Source organism: Chamaea fasciata, unplaced genomic scaffold, assembly GCF_029207755.1.
Source record: "Chamaea fasciata isolate MVZ Bird 193981 ecotype frontalis unplaced genomic scaffold, bChaFas1.0.hap1 SCAF_18, whole genome shotgun sequence".
Taxonomy (NCBI): Eukaryota; Metazoa; Chordata; class Aves; order Passeriformes; family Sylviidae; genus Chamaea; species Chamaea fasciata.
Genome location: NW_027094103.1, coordinates 10,772,385 through 10,791,052, shown reverse-complemented (window position 1 = coordinate 10,791,052; position 18,668 = coordinate 10,772,385). Strand labels below are relative to the sequence as shown.

Genomic DNA, 18,668 nt, shown 5'->3' with positions numbered 1-18,668 from the left:
CGCGGGCCCCGCCGGGCGGGCGGGCGGAGCCGAGCGGAGCCGCCGAGCGCAGCCGTGCCGAGCCCCGCGCAGCCCCGGCATTGTGCGGGCGGGCGCCCCGACACACGGACCGAGCCGCCGGCCGCGCCGAGCGCCGCGATCCCCGCCGAGCCCGCCGCCCCCCAGCAGCATGTCGGGCCGGTCGGTACGGGCCGAGACCCGGAGCCGGGCGAAGGATGATATCAAGCGGGTGATGGCGGCCATCGAGAAAGTGCGCAAATGGTGAGCGGGCCGCGCCGCGCCGGGACCCCGCGCCCGCGTCCCCCCGCGCCCCGCTCCGGCCCCGCGCGGGTCCGGGGCTCGCCGGCGGCCGCGGGGGGCGGGGAGCCGGCGGCACCCAGCAGCCATTTCGCTCCGGCGAGTCACATGAAGGCGGCGGCGGCGTGTGAGGGCGAGAGGCGGCTCCATTGTGCGGCCGAGCCCCCTCCCCGCCGCCCCCCGCCGCTCCCCGCGGACCCCGGCCCGCCGACCCTCGCCGCGGGTCCCGGGCCGGCCGCCTCGGGCATGGGCGGGCGGCGGGGTCGGGCCGGGCGCCTCCCGCCTCCGGCCGCTACAAAGGGCCCGAGGAGCGGGCCCGGGGTGGCTCCTCCGCCCGCTCTTCTGGGTGGAAATAGCGCTCGGAGAAGTGTTCTGGAAAAAAAAAGAAAACACCTTAAGAATACCCCTGTGAAGCTCCCGAGAGTTTATTTTTGGTTTTTTTTTTGTCGTTGCCTGTTTGGGGGTTGATTTCACCTCCCAAGTTCCCGGGGTTTGAGCGTAAAAGCGCAGCAAACCCGGGCGCGATCGTCTCCCACCGACGCTCCGTGAGAGAGCGCGAAACTGCCCCTGGAACCTCTCTTAAACCATAAAATTAAAGGTTATACCCCGTGCGAAATAAGCCCCTTTTGTTAGGCCTTCAACGCGTGTTGGCATTTCTCCGCTTTTGTCTTTTTTTCCCTTGCTTTTGTTAGAAAAAGCCACACGAGGTGTTTAAACAATACAGCGAAGCGGTCGCCGCCGTGCTCTGCACGGTCGGTCCGGGGATTTGGGATGGCATAAAGAGCAGTGCCCGTGTGACTCAAGAGTGAATCCTTCTTCCAGCAAGTTGGCTGACTGTTCAGCATTCTCTGTGCATGTATCTTAAAATACTTTCTCTAGACGTTTGAAATCCACGGGGAAATCCCTTGCGTTATTGTTACCGTGCACCACTCAGCCCGTTTGAAGCTTTGAAATCAAGGGGGGCATTTCTATTGTCCTCCTCCGCTAACGATTTGTTTTCGTTTAAAAAAAAAAAAGAAAAAAGAGCAAAATACAGAATCGAACGTGTTCGTTATATTAGGGTGAAATGGATTGTTTAGTTTTAAACGGCCTTGAGCATACGAATGGGCCCGTTGGGGTGAGCCGGACAAAGAACCGGGACGTGTGTCCAGTGACGCCGGGCACGGGATGGGGATTTCGAAGAATCCAGCCTTTGTGTAGGGAGCCGGAGCAGCCGCAGCTCCGCAGCTCGGGTGGTTTCAGGAACTCTCTTCTACTCTCGGCTGTTGTTTTTTAAGTGCAGTTTGCTGACTGCTGGGCCGGCTTTGGAGGGTCAGAACAATGTGCAGCGGTGTGACAGGACTTTTGTTCCAGCCGGAGCGTGGTTGGATGTGTGGGACTGTTCTGTCTGTAGGTATTTCATTCATGAGCGCAGCACAGTCTGTTTGAATCCTGGTTTGTGGAATTGAGAGAGGAGTAGAGACAGAAGCTTGGCCATTCAACAAAATACCTAATTTTTTTTTTTTTTCTTGGCAGGGACTCTCTGCCATCATGCCAGTTGCTATGGCTCTTTCTGTAAAACAGAAGTCTTATGGTATAAATAGATTTCTCTACATTTTAACCTTCACAATAGACAGTTTGCTTTAGAGGGTTCTTGTGCAGTCACACAATGTTTCTGGTGATTATTGTCAGAAGTATTGATACGACTTTCTGTGCGTGCACCTCACAAGTATTCACGTAAAGCGATTTTCTTATTTTTAAAGGAATCATACTTTGAAGGTGAATCTCATGGTTACTCCCCCCCCACCTGCAGTCAAATACAGCGGGAAATTAAGGGGAGAGATTCTGTGTTTTGTGGTTTCAGTGTTTTGAGAAGACTTGGCTTGTTAAATTGAACTTTCCACACTAGCAATTCCTGCATCTTCAGAAGAGCCACATCGGCAATTTCCAAGTGTGCAGTTTCATTTGCATAATAGGAGCAATTTGTTGCCATCCACAGCTCTTCTGTGGAAATGCAGCCACTGAAAATTGAAATACCTTGCGTCCAGCATTTCCTAGCACAGAGTTTTGTGAGACTCGTGTGCTCGGAGCAGTGCGTGCCAAGGATGGGCAGGGAGACAGAGTGGGCTGCGAACTCATCTGAGCCAACAGTGGCTTTATCCAAGGCATTGTCCACCTGTGCAGGTGTGTAGCACCTTGGTGTTCCTGCATCCCCGTGCTGCCACGTCTGCGAATGTGCCTGCTGGAAAGCAGCTTCCATCAGGGCACACTTGGTCTCTCAGAAAATCAGTGTTCCTGGTCAGGCAGCGCTTGGATGCAGGTCCCCTGTCTTCCTGTCCCTTCCCAGGGCGCGTGGCGCTGCTGGTTATTGCTGGAACTTAGTAGTAAACAGTGAAGTTGTTACGTTTTTATCTTGAGATTACTGTAACCTTATCTCCTTTGTTTAAACCACCCTCGTGAATGAGCATCTGTTTTGGAAAACACACAGCATGTGGCTTACAGAATACATGGTTGCCTCGTGTTTGTGTGGCAGAAATGTTAAATTTCCACAGTAAGAGAACAGTTCTGCCTTTCTTGAACAGTACTTAAAATTCTTCTCTCAGGCTATTTTAAAAAATCCTCTGAGATTATTTTCACGTCTCAATGAATGCTACAGGATTGGTTTTTTGTCTTTAAAGGTTGATGTAGACTCCAAGTGGGCTCTCAAGGAAAGAGGGGCAAAAACTATTGTGCCCTCAACCAGCATTAGAAAAATACTGAAGACACCCTTGTTTTTTGTCAAAGTCTGATTTATTATATGAAGGAAAGTACAGACACCCACTGAGAGACAGGGATTGTGCAGGAGGAGAGCATAAGTGGTTGGATGTCTTGGGAGGCAGTGAAATAATTTGCATGGGTACATCGCACTGCTGGACGTCGGGACAGCTGTGCAAACGTGTGAGGATGGAGGTCTGGAATACCTGGTGGGGAGAGGTAACCCTGGCTTTAGAGAACGCACCAGGAATGGGGAAATCCCACTGTGTTGCCTTGCCTTTGAATTGCAGTTTTTCTCAGGAGTCCTTTGACCTTTTCCTGACCCATCAAAGCCCTGATCTGTGGGTAGTGATAACACCTTAGGAAGAAGAGGTGAACCTGGACAACTGGTGAAAGTACCTGGAGAAAACGGAGGGAAAAGTCTCCATGGGCTGTGTTACCTGGTGCCATTGGCTGGGGTTGTGAGCTGTGGCTGTTTAGGACTTCTGGGCAGTGCTGCTGTAGCTTTTCTGTCCACTGTCTCCATTCAGACTTGCTAAAACGCTTTTGTGTGGTATGTAACGATCTGAGATTGAGCTTCTGCAGGTTTTGCTGCTCATGCCTCCTTCTCCAAATGGGCTTTTGCTCTGAGAAGGAGTCATGACACAGAACTCCTTAACATGATGCCTTTGGAAAAAGGCTGTTTGCTACTCCCAGATCACCTCCCTGCTTTAGCCACTCTGTGTTTTCTCCTAAGACTAGTTCAAGCAGTGGCAATTGAGGTAAAAATACCCAGTCTATGTGCAGGAATGCACTGAAGTTCTGTAGTGGCCCAAACATGCTGTTGCCATGCTTGAATTATCATACCTTTCTTTTTTCTGGCTTGTGATTATTTCTTTCTGAGCCAGGATGTGCTCTCTGACTTCAGTGGAAGCTGAAGGTAGAGTTTTGGCATTTGTAAGCCGTGGTTCTCTCTGCTGTGAGCAAGGTGCTTGTGGCCACGTGGAACCAAGCAGGGTTTGCTTTAAGCCGTGTGTGCTTTACAGCAGACTCCCCGAATGTGCTGTACTTAGACAAACCCCGAGAGAAGGTGTCTGTGGCCACATGTCCTTGTCCAGTCTCTCTACATGGCGTTTTATTGTATTTGCAGCCTGGTCAATAAACACCACGTGTGTTTGGGGCTCCTTCACGTTAGTCACTAGACAAACATCCACTTAGCAGTGGGCGTGCTCGGAAAAGCAAGCCTACGCTTCAAAAAATCATTTTCTGTGCATCTGACAGCACTTCTTGTGTCTAATAATGGCATATTCTTTCCCATCCCCTTTCTCTTTTGCTTGATCCCACAGGGAGGTCATAATTCTGTGATTTTCACCAAACTCTGTTGCAATGCAAGTGAGTGTGATGTGATAAATTCAGCATTATGACGTCACTTCGTGATCACCAGCAGAAGATGGGGTATGTGGGAGCAAATCCGTGGGGAGACGCAGACCACTGGGATGAATGGTAGTCACGGGAAGAGGCCAGACAAGTGGGAAATCCTTTCCTTGTGGGATATATTGGCAGTAAAGGCTTTCTGTGTCTCTGCCATCAAACGTTTCTGGCACTCACTGCTGCTGCAGAAGCTGCCTTGACACTTTCTGTACAAGTGTAATATACACTGTTGTGTTTGCTCACCCGTGGATTACTTTTATATGTGGGATCTGATGTTCATCTGTGGAGCTTTAGCGTTATTAAACAAAGTATAAATATATTTGAGAGTCTTGGGTTATTTAGAATGGGGAATTGAGTATATAATGATGTAAGTTCTGAAATATTAGTATGCCTCAGGCATAAGCACTGAAGAAGTGTTGGTACTAATGGTTACCCTTTGTACCCTTGGCTGTCCTTTAAATGCTGTGCAGATACAGTTCAGAATTTAAAAATGCTTTTACACAATTTCAGATAAATGTAAGGGTTTGTTTCTGTTGCACTGATTAGTTTCTGAATTTACTGTACCTAAAATATTGAAGATACTTTTCAGTGTGGAAGATTTAATGAAAAAATGCTATTATATATGTTTCAGTTTTGCCATTTTCTGTTGTTACTCCTGAGTCATTCATGGAGGAACATGGAGAGCTTTTAATACAGGCAAAATGGGGGGAGATGTTTTATAAAACTCTGGAGTTTATCAGCTAGACATGGACAAGTAAAGTTGATAATTGCCACATTTTTAGCCTGATACAGTGTCAGGTTCATGGTGTTCCATTAGCCGTCTTTTCCAGTCCAACTGACAGAGAGTAACAGGGCATGGTGCAATAACAGATACTGCTCAGTCATCACTTATCAAAGGTGGAATTGAGTGATGGGGGTGGAATTCTGGTCAGGATCTTGGGCTGGGTGGGTGCAGCAGACAGGAAAACAGGTGAAGAAAATATTTAAGGTTTCACAACAGACTGAGCACAAGAGTTCCTGAGTTCCTCCTTCCTATTCCTGCATTGGGCCACTGAGGATCTTCTGTGATTTGTGCAGCATTTCCCGAATCAGTAAACTGTCAGTTCCCACTGAGTGAAAAGGAGAGTCCCTGATCAGCAGGTTGGGATGGTGTCTTTGCACAAAAGATTAAAAAGTGAGTGCTCAGAGTAGGAGTGGGTTTGGGGGTTTTTGTTTGCTTGTTTGGATTTTGGATTTTGTGTTGAAATGGTAAGGCAGTAAGTATTACAGATAATATTCTAAGCTTAATTTGCAATAAATGTCATAAACCTTGAAATTATTTTGCCCTGTTGATCTTAAATGTCTGAAAGTCATTGCGTTTCTTTGTTAACAAATTTGTGTTTGTGCTGCCAATGCTTTTATTAAGTTCTGCAGGAGGTTGTCTTCTTTTTTTCTTATTAATACTTTCATGGTCTTAAACTGTTAATACTGTAAATACTTACACATGTAAAATATTTGCATAATAGCACTGTGATGTTGAGTTTTCTTTTTAGCCATAAGTGTTTGCAGGACTGGGATGTTGGTGTACTTCCATCACAAAATATTCTTATTCCCATTGTTGTCTGAATTACTGTGTATTGAAATCAGTTAAAAATCCCTAGAGGTGAGGGTTGTCAAAACTTGAAGTGGTACGTAAAAAGCTCAGAAGAGTTAAAATGTCAGGGCTAACTTTAATACTGGAAGGAAAAAGTTACTAATATAGGTTTCCTCCTGTGTTCTACAGTCTGTCCAGTGAAGATGCTGTGTGAGGCTGCTTTGAGATGCTAACAGGTATCTTGAACTTTTGGTTTTCCAGTGCAGCATCTCTAAGTAATATTTTGCTGTAGGAAAAGACTAAAATCTTGATTTTTTAAAAAAGCATTTATTCACCTCTCCCCACACCCAGAACAAAACCCTAGCTGGTTTTATTTCCGTAATTTCAAAGGTTTTCTTAAGTAGAAATAAATCTAGTTTGTCTCGTATCCTTAGAAAACCCCAAATTATATCATGATCATCTCTTCACAATTAAGTATGCTCTCATTATTGACATGCCCTCATCTCCACTGTCATTTTTATCGCATGTAGAGCTCCAAATTAGAGTGAAATTGGATTTTGACATACTTTAGCCACCTAGTGTACTCAAATGGCTGTGTCTAAACACATTGAGGGAACACTGCTCCATGAAGAGCAGTGGGAAAGAAATGAATTTGAAATAGTTTTGGACTTCAGTTAAGATGTCATTATGGACAGAGCCAAAATGTAGCAAACAGTCATATATAGTTCAGCTTTGCTTTTGTTCTTAATTAAACGGGAAAATGCCTCTTCCGAAGGGAAAATATAAGATTGGCTTTAGTAGCTAAAACAAATAGTCCAGGAGGATGTTTGTGACATTTGTACAGTGTGGCTGCTTTTGATTCTGGAGGCCCTTTCTAAAAATGGAGCTGTCACATATATGTTTGGAGTCACATCCAGCTTCTCCCATCCTGCAAAGAACATCTTTTATTTTTTTAATCTCTAACTGGATCCCAAATCTATTATTTAAAATGTGTTTATGGGAAGGAAAAAAAAAAAAAAAAAAGAAAGGCTGAGATCTGATGCCAAATTAATTTCAGATGTTCCTGAATATTTAATGGAATCAGTCTTTGTTGTTAACTTTCAATCGATCCATTTGCAGAGCTGCATTGCAAACCCAGGAACCAGCAGTGGTAATCTGTGACCTGAAAACTGATCCCAGAAACGTGATGAAATTTCTCTGGCATTGTGGACCTTCTTTTAATCCCTGATGTGCAGAGCTCAAGGAATGCATCCCTCAGCTGAGCATCCCCCTCCATCCCAGCCCCGGGACCCCCTCGGGCAGAGCCGCCCTGCAGTCACATTCCCTTCACCATTTGTCAGTGTCACCCTTCAGGCTCTGCACACACAGTTCCCCAGGTTGTGCTTTCCCCTCTCTGGTAGCCTCAGCCTTGCTTTTCCCCAGAGCTGGGCTCTCCAGAGTCTGGGTTCTGCACCACTGCACGTAGCGCTCCCCGTGAGGCTGTTGGTCCTACGGCTGGAATTGCAGGGCTCTCTGTCAGGGGTGTGGAGGGAGCATTAAATTGCCAGCAGCAAATTTCTGCCCCCCCCCCCAATAAACCTCAGCTGGTCAAAATGCATCTAGATTTCTAATCCCATTAAACAGCTTCATGACAATCAGAACACACTGGTCTTGTCTAAACCCTCTTCTGCTGTCTAGAAACTTAAGTTGAAAATTGTAGGCATTAAATCTGCATTTTCAATTGCTGTTCTTCTTAACTTTATCTTTAATCCAGATCTTATTACTGCTACTGCAGTTACATACCCAGTCAAGTAACAGCCCTGAGAAATCTGGAGGTTAGCAGTGCTCTAGCAAGTTGTGAAATGCAAAGAACAATTTGCACAATGCAGTGCTAAAGACGATGTAATAGAGATCATCCTACTTAATAGCCTGTTTAAATCCTTGACAACTTACAATAGTAGATCACTCTCTTCTGAATCTGAAGTTTAACTTCTCCTGCATTGTAATTTTGTAGGGAGAAGAAGTGGGTGACAGTTGGCGACACATCCCTAAGGATTTACAAATGGGTACCAGTAACAGAGCCTAAAGTGGATGATGTAAGTATCCTGCAGTATCTTGGTTTTTCCAGATGTAGATGCTCCTGTTTAGGCAAAGTTGAAAGAAATATTCTTTGATTTTCACGGAGCCTTTAAGCTAAGACTGGTGTGGGTCTTGCAAGCTCCAGGGAGATGTTGATCTCTATAGCAAGTGATGTTGATGGGTGAGTGTGTGACAGTCTCCCTGGAGTCAGCTGGGATCAGTTTTCAGATAGCTCTTCAACATGCAGCTGAAACTGAGTTTGAAACCTTTCTCTAGCTAGCTGGAAGGCAGGGAGGGAAAGTTATGACATGGATTATTTTTCCCCTCCTTCTGCCTGGTGATTTAAAGCAAGTAGCTGGTTTGGAACATGGCAGAGAGGATATTCTATGTGTGCATCACTGCTGTTTTGCTCAAAAATAGGTGGAAAACACTGACACGAGTGTAGGAATATCATGTGGAGCTGGAATCACTTGTATTAAGATGTCCAGCCAAATAACACAGCAACACACGCTTCTGTTTTCATGTGTGTTTTCTCTTGATGAATGTTCTGTCTGTGCATCCTGTTCCTGTTGTGTGCACTATTTGTGTGGTGTAAAAAATAAGTGTCAAAATCAAAGTCAATAGGACTTACAAACTGTTTTTTAAAATGATCGTTGTTCTCATCTTATAAATTGTAGTACTGTGATAGAGAGAACACTAACCCACGGTACCACAGTAAATTAATGACACAGTAGAAAATGTATCCTTAGTTTGATACTCTTTCCTTGGGCTGTCATGTGCTTTTACTTTACCTGAAAAATGAGTGAAGGCCTATCTGGAAGAAAACTTCTATATTAATAGATGTGTAAAATGGTGGTTTTTCAGACAAGGCAGTGTCATGACCTTGTCTTGTTCAGACTCCAAATTTAAGACTTATTTTTTTAATTAGGGTTGCTTTAACTGAATTTGTTTTTTTCTGAGCTTTGGTTGCCCCACAGATTTCAGGGACTGTCAGAGTTGTGGTAAACCTCAGGGGTTCTTCCAGTGCTTGGGCAGCATCTCTCTGAAGTTACCCCTTAGGAATTGGGCAACCTGTCTATTCTTCACAGTTGTCAAATGTTTGGTCTTGGTTTTATTATTTATAGTACATAGTGAGGGAAAATTGTGCCATCCGTTGAGAGGGAGTGCAGGGGTCAGGATTTTTAGGCTCAGGGCTTCTGGCAGTTGTTTTCCTGCTGTTCACTGTGCCTGCAGGATGGGTGCTATGAGACTCAGAAACAGAATTTCTAAGTGAGCTTCTGAAGGAATTTTCAAGGTCACTGCTACCCAAAGTCAAGTTCTCTGTTACGAAGAATGGGTTTATATAATGGTTTCTATGTGCAGAGTTTAATTGTGTTTTCTAAGCCATCGTCTCTAGGTTGAGGCTCCACATTTGCTGAAATTGGGACACTTGTTTAAGACCAGTTACGCTGGTGTCCTACAGTCATTGCTTTTTATTTCAAGTAGAGGTTGTTGTGCAGCTGCAGGTGTTGCAGGCTTGATGTTAACAAGGTTTCTGTCCTGTTGCCCTGGAAGTTCTCACAAATAACACAAGGACATATATTTTAACCATAAATACCAGGTAGGGATAATTTTGTCTAATACATTTTGTTGTGGACATCCTTTTATATCCGATTTCATCCGCTCTGAAGGACCAGCCAGTATATTTGCTTTTCACTAAAATCGGAGAATGGTACCTTCCCTATTTCAAATGGAAGTTGTCTTCGATTTTGGTGAACAGAAATTCAATTACCCCCCCTCACGTGTTTCTCCTTAGACACTTTGACATTTCTCTGCACTACAATTAGCTTGGCTCTTCCTCCTCCTGGTTGTGGAAGGCTTTTCTGGAACCTCACCACTTTGATGGTTAAACGTCTTTAAAAAACAGCTGTCTGCTTAAACTGCTTACAGTCACTTTCAGTGTTTCTTTTGTGGCAGAACTGTCCCTTTTACCTTTAAAAAACAACAAAACCAAACCTGAGAAAGATCGTGACCCCTCTGGCCTTTCATTTTGGAAAGGTAAAGATGTCCATGTGCTCTCACCTCTGTTTCATACATCAGCAGATAAAATCTGGCTTTTCTAAGTAAAAATACAGTTTAGAAATAAGCTTAATAATCTGTTTAAAATAGAGAAAAAAGCCCCTCCAGATATCACTTGTTGAATTTCCTCTGCAGTCTTAGACAATATTTGGTTGTGGTTCAGCTCCTTCCCTCGCTGGAGGACGGTCTCTGTCCAAAAGGGTGGGCTGAGAGCATTCTTCCTGGAGTCAGGCTTTTAATTGTCTCCTCAGCAGGCAGGATCTCCAAAAGCAGTGCAGCTGGCTCTTTTTCCTGTGAGACTGATTACGTCACCTCCTAATTGCAAATGCTGCATCCCTTAGCAGGCACAGATTCCCCACGTGATGGATGCCATGGTCCCTTCCTTTGTTTTCATCCTTGTGGGCTGGGAGCAGGTTGGGACCTACAGCTCATGCAGGGCTCTCGTGCTTGTGCTGTTTTGTTCAGGTCAATCTGATTTTTGTTAATCCACCTTTCAGTTTTAATGAAGAAACAGCATCAGTTGTAGAGAAGGAGGAGGTTTCACTTGAGGTTGTGAGCTGTTCTTACAGAAGTGCTGGGTGGGGAGGGTTTTACACAGCAGCCTGGATTTCTCTGCGTGGCCGTGGTCTCATTTGGATGTGGCGCCTTTTGTTTTTCAGAAAAATAAGAATAAGAAAAAGGGCAAAGATGAAAAATGTGGCTCTGAAGTGACCACTCCAGAGAACAGCTCCTCCCCAGGGATGATGGACATGCATGGTGAGTGGGAGAAGGTCAGACCCAGTTCCCCTCTTACACTGCTGTGAAAGTGTAAGCCAGCAACCTCAGATTCTCTGCTGCTCCGATGTATGGACTTGAATAAAAATGACAAACACCATCAGATACTCACTTGGTACCTTGGACTTCTCTTCTGTGGATGTTTTAACAGTTGTTCAAATGCCATTTGTATTTGGGCTATGAATGTAAGGGAAAAAATTGTTAGTGGAGCTAAATATGAAGATAAAATTAGAAATGCACTGCACTCAGGTAGAGTGTTACCTCAGCAGAGTTTGCTGCTTAAAGAACCAAACATCCCCCAAAGCCTCAGTGGGACCTACTATAATTTAGGCAGGTTTTGTACTTATTAACTCTCTTACTGATTAAGGTCAAGAGAACTCTACAAGAGCCAAGAAAGCGAGCTCTGGTTCTGTGGTGCATTCCTTCTGCTGCAGCTTGATGAAATTAACTGCTCAAGAAAACGTTTTTTGTTTGCCAGTGAGGCACTATGAGGTCAATTTTATTTCACTTTTTTTTTTTTTTTTTTTTTTAATGTGACTTTTGAGTGTTAGCCTGGTGTTTATTACAGAGCAGTTTGCACAGCTCAGCTCTGCTTTAGGTTTTTACCTTCTGGGTGTTTGGATAACAATTACGGCTGAGAACGCAGCACTGTTCAAGCTGATAAGAGAGGATCACTTTTTAGTGGGTTGTAAATTTTTAATTTCAGTTTTATTTGCAGTTGTGTTGCCTCATGGTTGCTTTTTGCAGTGCTGACAGCAAGTGTGGTCTTGCAGTTAAAGGAATGAGCAGGGGTTTGCAGATCTGGATTTGGTTTTCTTCTGTTTCAAACCTTTGAACTTTTGCTTTGGTCAGATAATGTAATTTTTTTAAGTCTTGATTCTTCCATCTATGAGGTAAATGTACTACTTGCTTTTTTGTCACTTATCACCTGTGTTTTTAACTGTACAATTTCACAGTGTGCAATTTTGTGATACATTTAATCTGAATTGACTTCAACCTGCTCTGGAGAGAGGTGGTCCTAGCAGCAGCTCTGTGTTCCTGAAGTCCTTTGGATGAAATGGTTGATGCAGAGGAGGTGGATTGACTTGTATTCTAGTTATTTAATCCATAATATTTTGCAGGGTTAGTTTTCTTTAGGGAGCAGGAACTTCCCCCTTGGTTATCCGTGGATGTTAGTCTGGCTAAGGAAGTTGCACCCCAGTGCTATCTGTAAAATAACATCTGAGTTACTTAAACCACCGTCGCAGGGAGAGGGCACAGGCAGAAGATCTCCTGTTAACTACAGATCTGTGCTGCAGAAGATTACTGTGATCCAAGTCTTTGAGGGCTAGAGAATTTTCTGGACAATTATCACTTAGAAACTGTCGATATTGGGACTGGATGTCACATTTCACCTTGAAGGGGGTTTTGGGTTGGTTTGGGTTTTTTTTCAGGACTCAATTAAAAAATATCTGCTTATCTGAACATTGGAGTGAGGGGTATTTGTAAATCTGCAGCATGAACTTACTCAGTCCGGTGTTATATGAGACTGCCACTTCGGTTGATTTGTCTTACTCACGTTACAAAATCCTGAGTTCTTTTGGATCAGATCTGAGTAAAACACTCTTTGTTTTAATGCATAAAATCAGTTAGAATTAGATTTTTCGTAAATGCTTGAAAACTCCTTAGGCTGGTGTGGAAAAAAATTGCAGGTGTAACGTGAGTCTAAACGATTGGACTTGATCCCTAATGAGCTAAATTACATCATATGTTACCAGGGAATAGTATGGAAGAATTAAGGTGTGCTTTGTATCTTGTCAAATCACATTTGTTGGTTTCCATTCTTCTGTTCACAGATGACAATAGCAACCAGAGTTCAATAGCTGATGCTTCTCCAATAAAACAGGAGAACAGCAGTAATTCCAGTCCAGCACCAGAGCAGAACTTGGCGACACAAGCAGACGGCACTGAAGTCAAGTCTGACGAAACTCAGGCAGAGGCAAAGGAGCAGCCTGGTTCAGAAGGTGAGCTGGGAGGGCCGTTTGAAAGCCAAACAAAAAAAGCCATCCTTTGGTGTGTTATTTATTTGCTTACTCGCTTTAAGAACTGGAAAATAACAGTTTGAAAGAGATGTTTTCTGGATTCTCGGCATTTATGTGAAAATGGCCCACAATTTCTCTGACCTGCTGGTGATCTTTCATACAACTGGAAAGGTCACGCTGACATTCAGGGGTCTTTTCAGAGAGAAACAAACAAAATACTGGTTTGTTGTTCTCAAATCTCAGTCTTGAAAGAAGAAATAATTTAAAATCATCTTTGAAATGGCTGCTACCAGGTAATCACACAGATCCTGGAAGATATTAGTTTGTGTAGGTCTCTGGAAGTTTATGCCCTAGTGTGACAGTAAAATAGAGGTGAGAGACTTTGAAAGTACTTTTAAAATAATGTAAATTATAATGCAAGCTTTGTCTTAACCCTCTTAGCTCCTTGTTCAAAAGTTAGCTCTGAATTCTGTCCTAATTTTCTAAAAGCATTACAAGATTCTATTGCAGTTGTGGACAGATTAAAAATCCATGTGGGTTAAGGGATTGGTCTGAACCTCACTCTTTAAATTATATTTTGGGTAATTGAAACATGCTCTGTATTTATATTCCTGGAAAGATAACTTTCTTTGTCCTATTATAACAGATAAAAGATGTCCTTAACACCATTCTAACCATTTGGTTGTGGAATTCTTCCCATAGCAAGGCAATTAAATTACGCCCTCCTGATTTAGTTCTTCACTCAGTAGATCCGCTGACCAATTTAAATTTAGAACTTTTATCTTGGTAATGCCAGAGTGGTTAAATATGTTAAGTGTTGTCAGTGTTAACTGGGGTTAAAATTTGACAACAGAACCATCACCAAATCGGAATAAATCAGAGCACCATTTCCTTCAAGGAAAATCTCCACTTGCATATTTGGCCACAGTAAACAGTAAGGATTTACTCCTCGGTCTAATATTGTCTGAACCTGCTTATGTGAAGCTGTTACATAGCATGCATGTTCTTCTGGTTAAATTTAGGTTCAGGGAAAATCATACCAAGTCCTGGATTTGTTCCAGAACCAGTTACTGTAAAATGAAAGGGAGACATAATGGTAAAAAATACCTGTTAAATTAATGCAGGGGTTTTTCAGTTGGTTAAATGCTGTGTTAAACAATTTATTTTAAAATTATCTACCTTGTTGTGATCAGTCAGAGCCCTGCAATTGAGACATTATTCAGCTGGACAGGGTTAATGACCTTGCATGTCTATCTCATGTTACTCCACTGAAATCAGGGAGGTTCCTGTAAGCCACTTTCTGTGGTCAGAAATGCTTAATGAGGGATTCTTAAATAAAACAGGTGGATTCAAAGCATTCTGCTGTGTGAACAAGTCCCGCAGGCATTGGAATAGCTTGAGGCTTGGTGGTTTAAGGTATGGATCCCCTTGCCCAAAGATCAGCAGCAGGGCTGAGTGTTCCATCAGGAGCAGCTGGGAGAGAGCAGCGGTGATGAGCTGGGGCTGGCTTTGTCACAGGGAGATGGGCACATGGCTGAGTGCTCCTCAGCTCAGTGGGGGCTGAGAGATACACAGCAAAAATCAAACCTCAGATTTCTTTGGACCCTTGGGACTTGTTTCTTTTTCAGCATGGAGATGCTTTTCTGGTGAGACATGGACAGGAAGAGGATTCTGCCCGAGTTGGCTGAATGTGATCTTTGAGATGCTCGTGATGGGCGGCACTTTGTCTTGAACTCAGAAATGCTTGTGATGCTTTTTATACAGAACACCACAAAAATAGCAATTACTCACTGGTTATGGCATCTTCATTAACCAAAGCTGTCCAACAATTTTGTTTGCTCTTGCATTTTTCCTCATATAAAATAAATTAATATAATCTTTGGGTCAGGGATCTAGGAATATGTTTTACATGCCCTTGTTCCCTGTTAAAATAAATGGGTGCTTTAACCTTGAGTCTTCTGTAAGTCTTGTTTTGAGAGAGAGAAGGGTTTAAAAAAACAACCAACCAGCAAAAAGAAACCTAAAAAACACCCAACAACAACAAAACCAAACCAAAACAAAAAGAAAAAAAAAAAACCACAAAAAACAAAACCACCAAACCAAAACCCAGTAAAAGCTGGAAGCAAGTAACAGCTCTAATAGGCTGGAGGGCTTCTTCACACCTGTCCACCAGAATGAAAAATTTAGTGGTTAAGCTAGTTAGCTGAATTTCTAAATTCTATCTCAAGAGTAGTATCAAGCAAAAAAACCCCAGATTTTAAATATATGGCTGAATTTTGATTCAGGTAACTTTATTTTCTCTGCTTAGGTTTTTAGATACGTTAGTTGTAACAGTTCAGCCTTTTGCTTCTGGTTTGAAGGAATTCCCTTGCAGTCCAGACTGGTTTTCTGAGGGCTCAGACATCCTGTTGGAGGCTGTGCAGGAGCTTGGCTCCCTCTAGGGTCTGATCCCAGGGTCTGTGCTCCTGCTCAGGCAGCAGCTAGGTTGTGATCCTGGAGTTTGAGCTTAATGCATCATATTTGTAAACTTGTTATGTGTGTTTTCATTAATGGTTACAACGTGAGTGAAATGGATATGCTGGGGATGTTGCTGATGGGAAGACATCGTGGAAAACTCCCCCTGAAAGCTTTCATTTGTTTGTTTAAAATTATTTCTTGCCATTTCAGATACCTCTGATGAACAGAATTCACAGTCTTCAATGGAAAATTCCATGAATAGTTCAGAGAAAGCAGAAATTCAGTCCTCTGGAGAAAATGATTTAATTACAGAGGCATCTAAAAACTCTCAGGTAACTTTAAGTGCAATAGTCTGATTGCATGGATCTTGGAGAAGTTTATTTTTACTTTAAAGCAAACATAAGGAGGACAGTTGTGTATTTCCTTTAATTTCCAAAGTGAGGACAGTAAAGCAGCTGTAGAGTATTAAATGTGCCTGGACCTGGTTTTGTGGTCCAGGTCACTGGCTGCTTGAATCTCACAGAATTGGAACAGTAAAACCAGATTGGTCTGATGGATTTCTTGGTTTCTTAAACCAGACCAAGTTTTTAAGTGAATATTAACAATTGACATTAATAAATTGCTTGGAACAAGCCTACTGGACCCTTTGAGGACCATTCAGAAGTAAAACACCTTCTATAAAGGTAAATGCTTGTGGCAGTTAGGAGAGTTAATTTGTGGATGCTTGGGTGTTTACTCACTGGAACACTGAAAAATTCTGGGTGGGTGGGAGGAAGAAACTATGCTTGCAGTTGTGCCCTTCTCAGGGCAGGACAAGTCCAGCTCCTCAGGCAGAGCCCTGCTCCTCCTGGTTTTCCTGTGGGTCCTCAGTTTCAGTGCACCCTCCCTCGAGGCTGTTCCTTGGAATATTCACTGCGGGTTTTAGCCTGGAACTAGAATGTTGCCCTTTGTAGATGACAAGAAGTGCAAAGATGTTGAGGTAAGATGTGAGTAGAGGAGTGATTTGAGGCAGCATTGGGACATGTTCTGGCATCCAGGGATGCTTTGTGTGGGACGTGTCACACGCCGGGGAATTTGTTGGTGCTGTTTGTTTGATGTTCATGGTGCCTGAACTTCAGTGCAATGATAACGTGGCTGTTTTTCTTTTCCCCCTCATTAAGGACTCTGAAGGAGTGCCACCTTCTAAAAAGATGAAAGTAGAGGCTTCCCAACAAAATGTTGAAGAGATTTAGACTATAGATTTTTCTGGTCAGTTTTTATGTAAGGTACATCAGTGGGCTTAATTATAGAACAACCTTACTTAAGCATCTTCTCTTGGATGAGGACAGAACTCCTAACTTTTCAAGTTACCAAGCAAAAATCCAAGAAAGCCTAACAAAGGTTTAACTTCTCAGACACTGAAAACTTTTTCCTGTGAAACAAACATTGAGAACTTTTAAGTTACTGTCTCTGAAATGGTTGGAGTAAACAACTCAGGAGGGGTCTACGCACTGTTTCTAAAGTCAAAATTACAATTATGTTGCTGCTGTATTTTTTTTTTTTTTCATTTCTCTATTTAACATTGTAAGATATTTAAGGATGGTACAGGTCAGGTATTAGCTTTCATGTGAAGTTCATTGTTCTGGCGTGATGTCTGCTTTTGTTTTGTGCCTTGTGTTCTGAAAACAGTGCTAACTTTTAAAAGTTGTTTTGCAACTGTCTCCTTTGCAAAGTGGCCTATGTTTGCATAATGCCATGTAGTAGGGTTGTTTTTTTTTTTTTTTCCTTTTTTTTTTTGTTTGAGGTTTTTGTTTCGTTTTTAAGTTTTAAATCCCTGGTGCTTAAATTTTTAAATAACTACAAATCAGGAAGCCATTTTCACTCTTGGAGTCCAAGGAGAAAAAGGAGCTTGATATTTTATTTTAGCAGCTATAGTGGAGATCTTTTATTGAATGCATGGCATTCGCAACTGTAAATTTGGTCTTCTAAATACTTAACTTCATCAGAAGTTAACATGATCTGTTTACCATTTATAGTCCAGATCTGAATAGATATTATAACACAGGCACTTAAAATACTTACGTATTAGGTCCAGATCTCTGTACTGGGTACAACTTGCTTTACAGGAAAGTTCCACTATGTACATAAATAGGATCAAAGGGATTGATGCACAGTGAGTTTATTTTCAATTGGTCTTTTTTGATATCATGTTTTCACTGAACTGGATTTCATTGTACTGTTTCATTATGAGATGTTTACTTCTATGTTCCAGGAAAATACTGTATTGGGGGTAGGGGGGGGTTTCCTTTTTCTCTTTCAGCAAGTCTTGTAAATAAGCCTTGTTGTTTCCATAGTCCAGTTCCTAACTCCAGTTAGGAATGTTCCTTCTCTTCCAATTAACGTTGAAGCGTGCTTAATGCTGACTAACCTAATGGAAAAAAGGCACAAGGTAGGTGCAGCTCCCCTCAGATTCCTGGCAAGCAGAAGTGTGGAACCATCTGCATCAGGTCATGAGGGTCCTGGTCTTCCAGTGGGCTTTGTACTTCCAGGGAATAAAGGCCCGGTGTCGGTGGAACCGCTGATCTCCCACTTCCATGCACACACATCCATCCACGTGTCCATCCGTGCTGCCGGGTCGGGCCCTTGCTCTGTCTTCTCCTGGCGTGGGAGATGGAACTGGGAATTTAAAACACGATCTCACAGCTCTGGGAAATGGTTGCGTGTAGTTTGTAAAGCTGAAAAACTGTAAATACTTTTTTAGACGAGAGGAAAAAAAAAAAAAAAAAAAAGAAGTTGCTTCCAGTTGATGATGTTTTTTCATAAATTAGGTCTTCGTGAAGCTTATTTAGGTCTGAATTCTCCAACAGTGAAAATGGCTTGCACTTAGACTACTGCATTACGTTTGCAATTACCACTTTATTAGGAAAAATAATAAGGAACTGGGGGGAGGGAAAAGGGGAGGGAGGAGTGGGGAGCCAATACTGACCTTCCGTAAGATGTTTGTAGGATTGAACCCCAAATAACCTATGACACTCAACTTTTCCTTTATGTTGAAATAAAACACTTTGGATTTTAACTGAATAAAATTTGATTGCAAATCATTCATGAAAACAGCGTGCTCCCTAATAGGATTTTGGGATTTCTGGTCTGATCATGAAGTCCATTAACATTCTGAAAATAAGGAAATGAGGAGCCAAAAACTGATTTTGCACAATATATGCAATGAAACAGCAGAATTCTCTCTTGAATTGTGTGTATACCTAAAATGTGGATAACTGGTCCATGACAATTGATTTGTATGTATATTA

The 18,668-nt window shown here is 42.8% G+C and overlaps 1 protein-coding gene across 2 annotated transcripts; it reads left to right on the top strand.

Moving 5' to 3' along the window:
• Positions 1-43: 43 nt before the first annotated feature.
• BCL7A (BAF chromatin remodeling complex subunit BCL7A) lies at positions 44-18,122 on the top strand. Of its 2 annotated transcripts, XM_066199383.1 has the most exons (7): positions 195-261; positions 4,356-4,464; positions 8,007-8,088; positions 10,789-10,885; positions 12,739-12,906; positions 15,592-15,713; positions 16,542-18,122. In XM_066199383.1, the coding sequence occupies exons 2-7, from the start codon at positions 4,430-4,432 to the stop codon at positions 16,611-16,613; spliced, it is 576 nt and encodes a 191-aa protein (XP_066055480.1). In that variant the 5' UTR covers positions 195-261; positions 4,356-4,429; the 3' UTR covers positions 16,614-18,122. The 2 variants fall into 2 exon arrangements, with proteins under 2 accessions (XP_066055479.1, XP_066055480.1); XM_066199382.1 differs by lacking the exon at positions 4,356-4,464 and having other exon boundaries at positions 44-261.
• Positions 18,123-18,668: the final 546 nt, after the last annotated feature.

What these genes read in the sequence shown, in the direction of transcription:
- BCL7A (XM_066199382.1), top strand. Translation starts at nt 170, where the DNA reads ATGTCGGGCCGGTCGGTACGGGCCGAGACCCGGAGCCGGGCGAAGGAT. An exon ending in ATCGAGAAAGTGCGCAAATG is followed by an intron (nt 262 to 8,006) that starts GTGAGCGGGCCG and finishes GTAATTTTGTAG; the next exon opens with GGAGAAGAAGTGGGTGACAG. An exon ending in CAGAGCCTAAAGTGGATGAT is followed by an intron (nt 8,089 to 10,788) that starts GTAAGTATCCTG and finishes TTTGTTTTTCAG; the next exon opens with AAAAATAAGAATAAGAAAAA.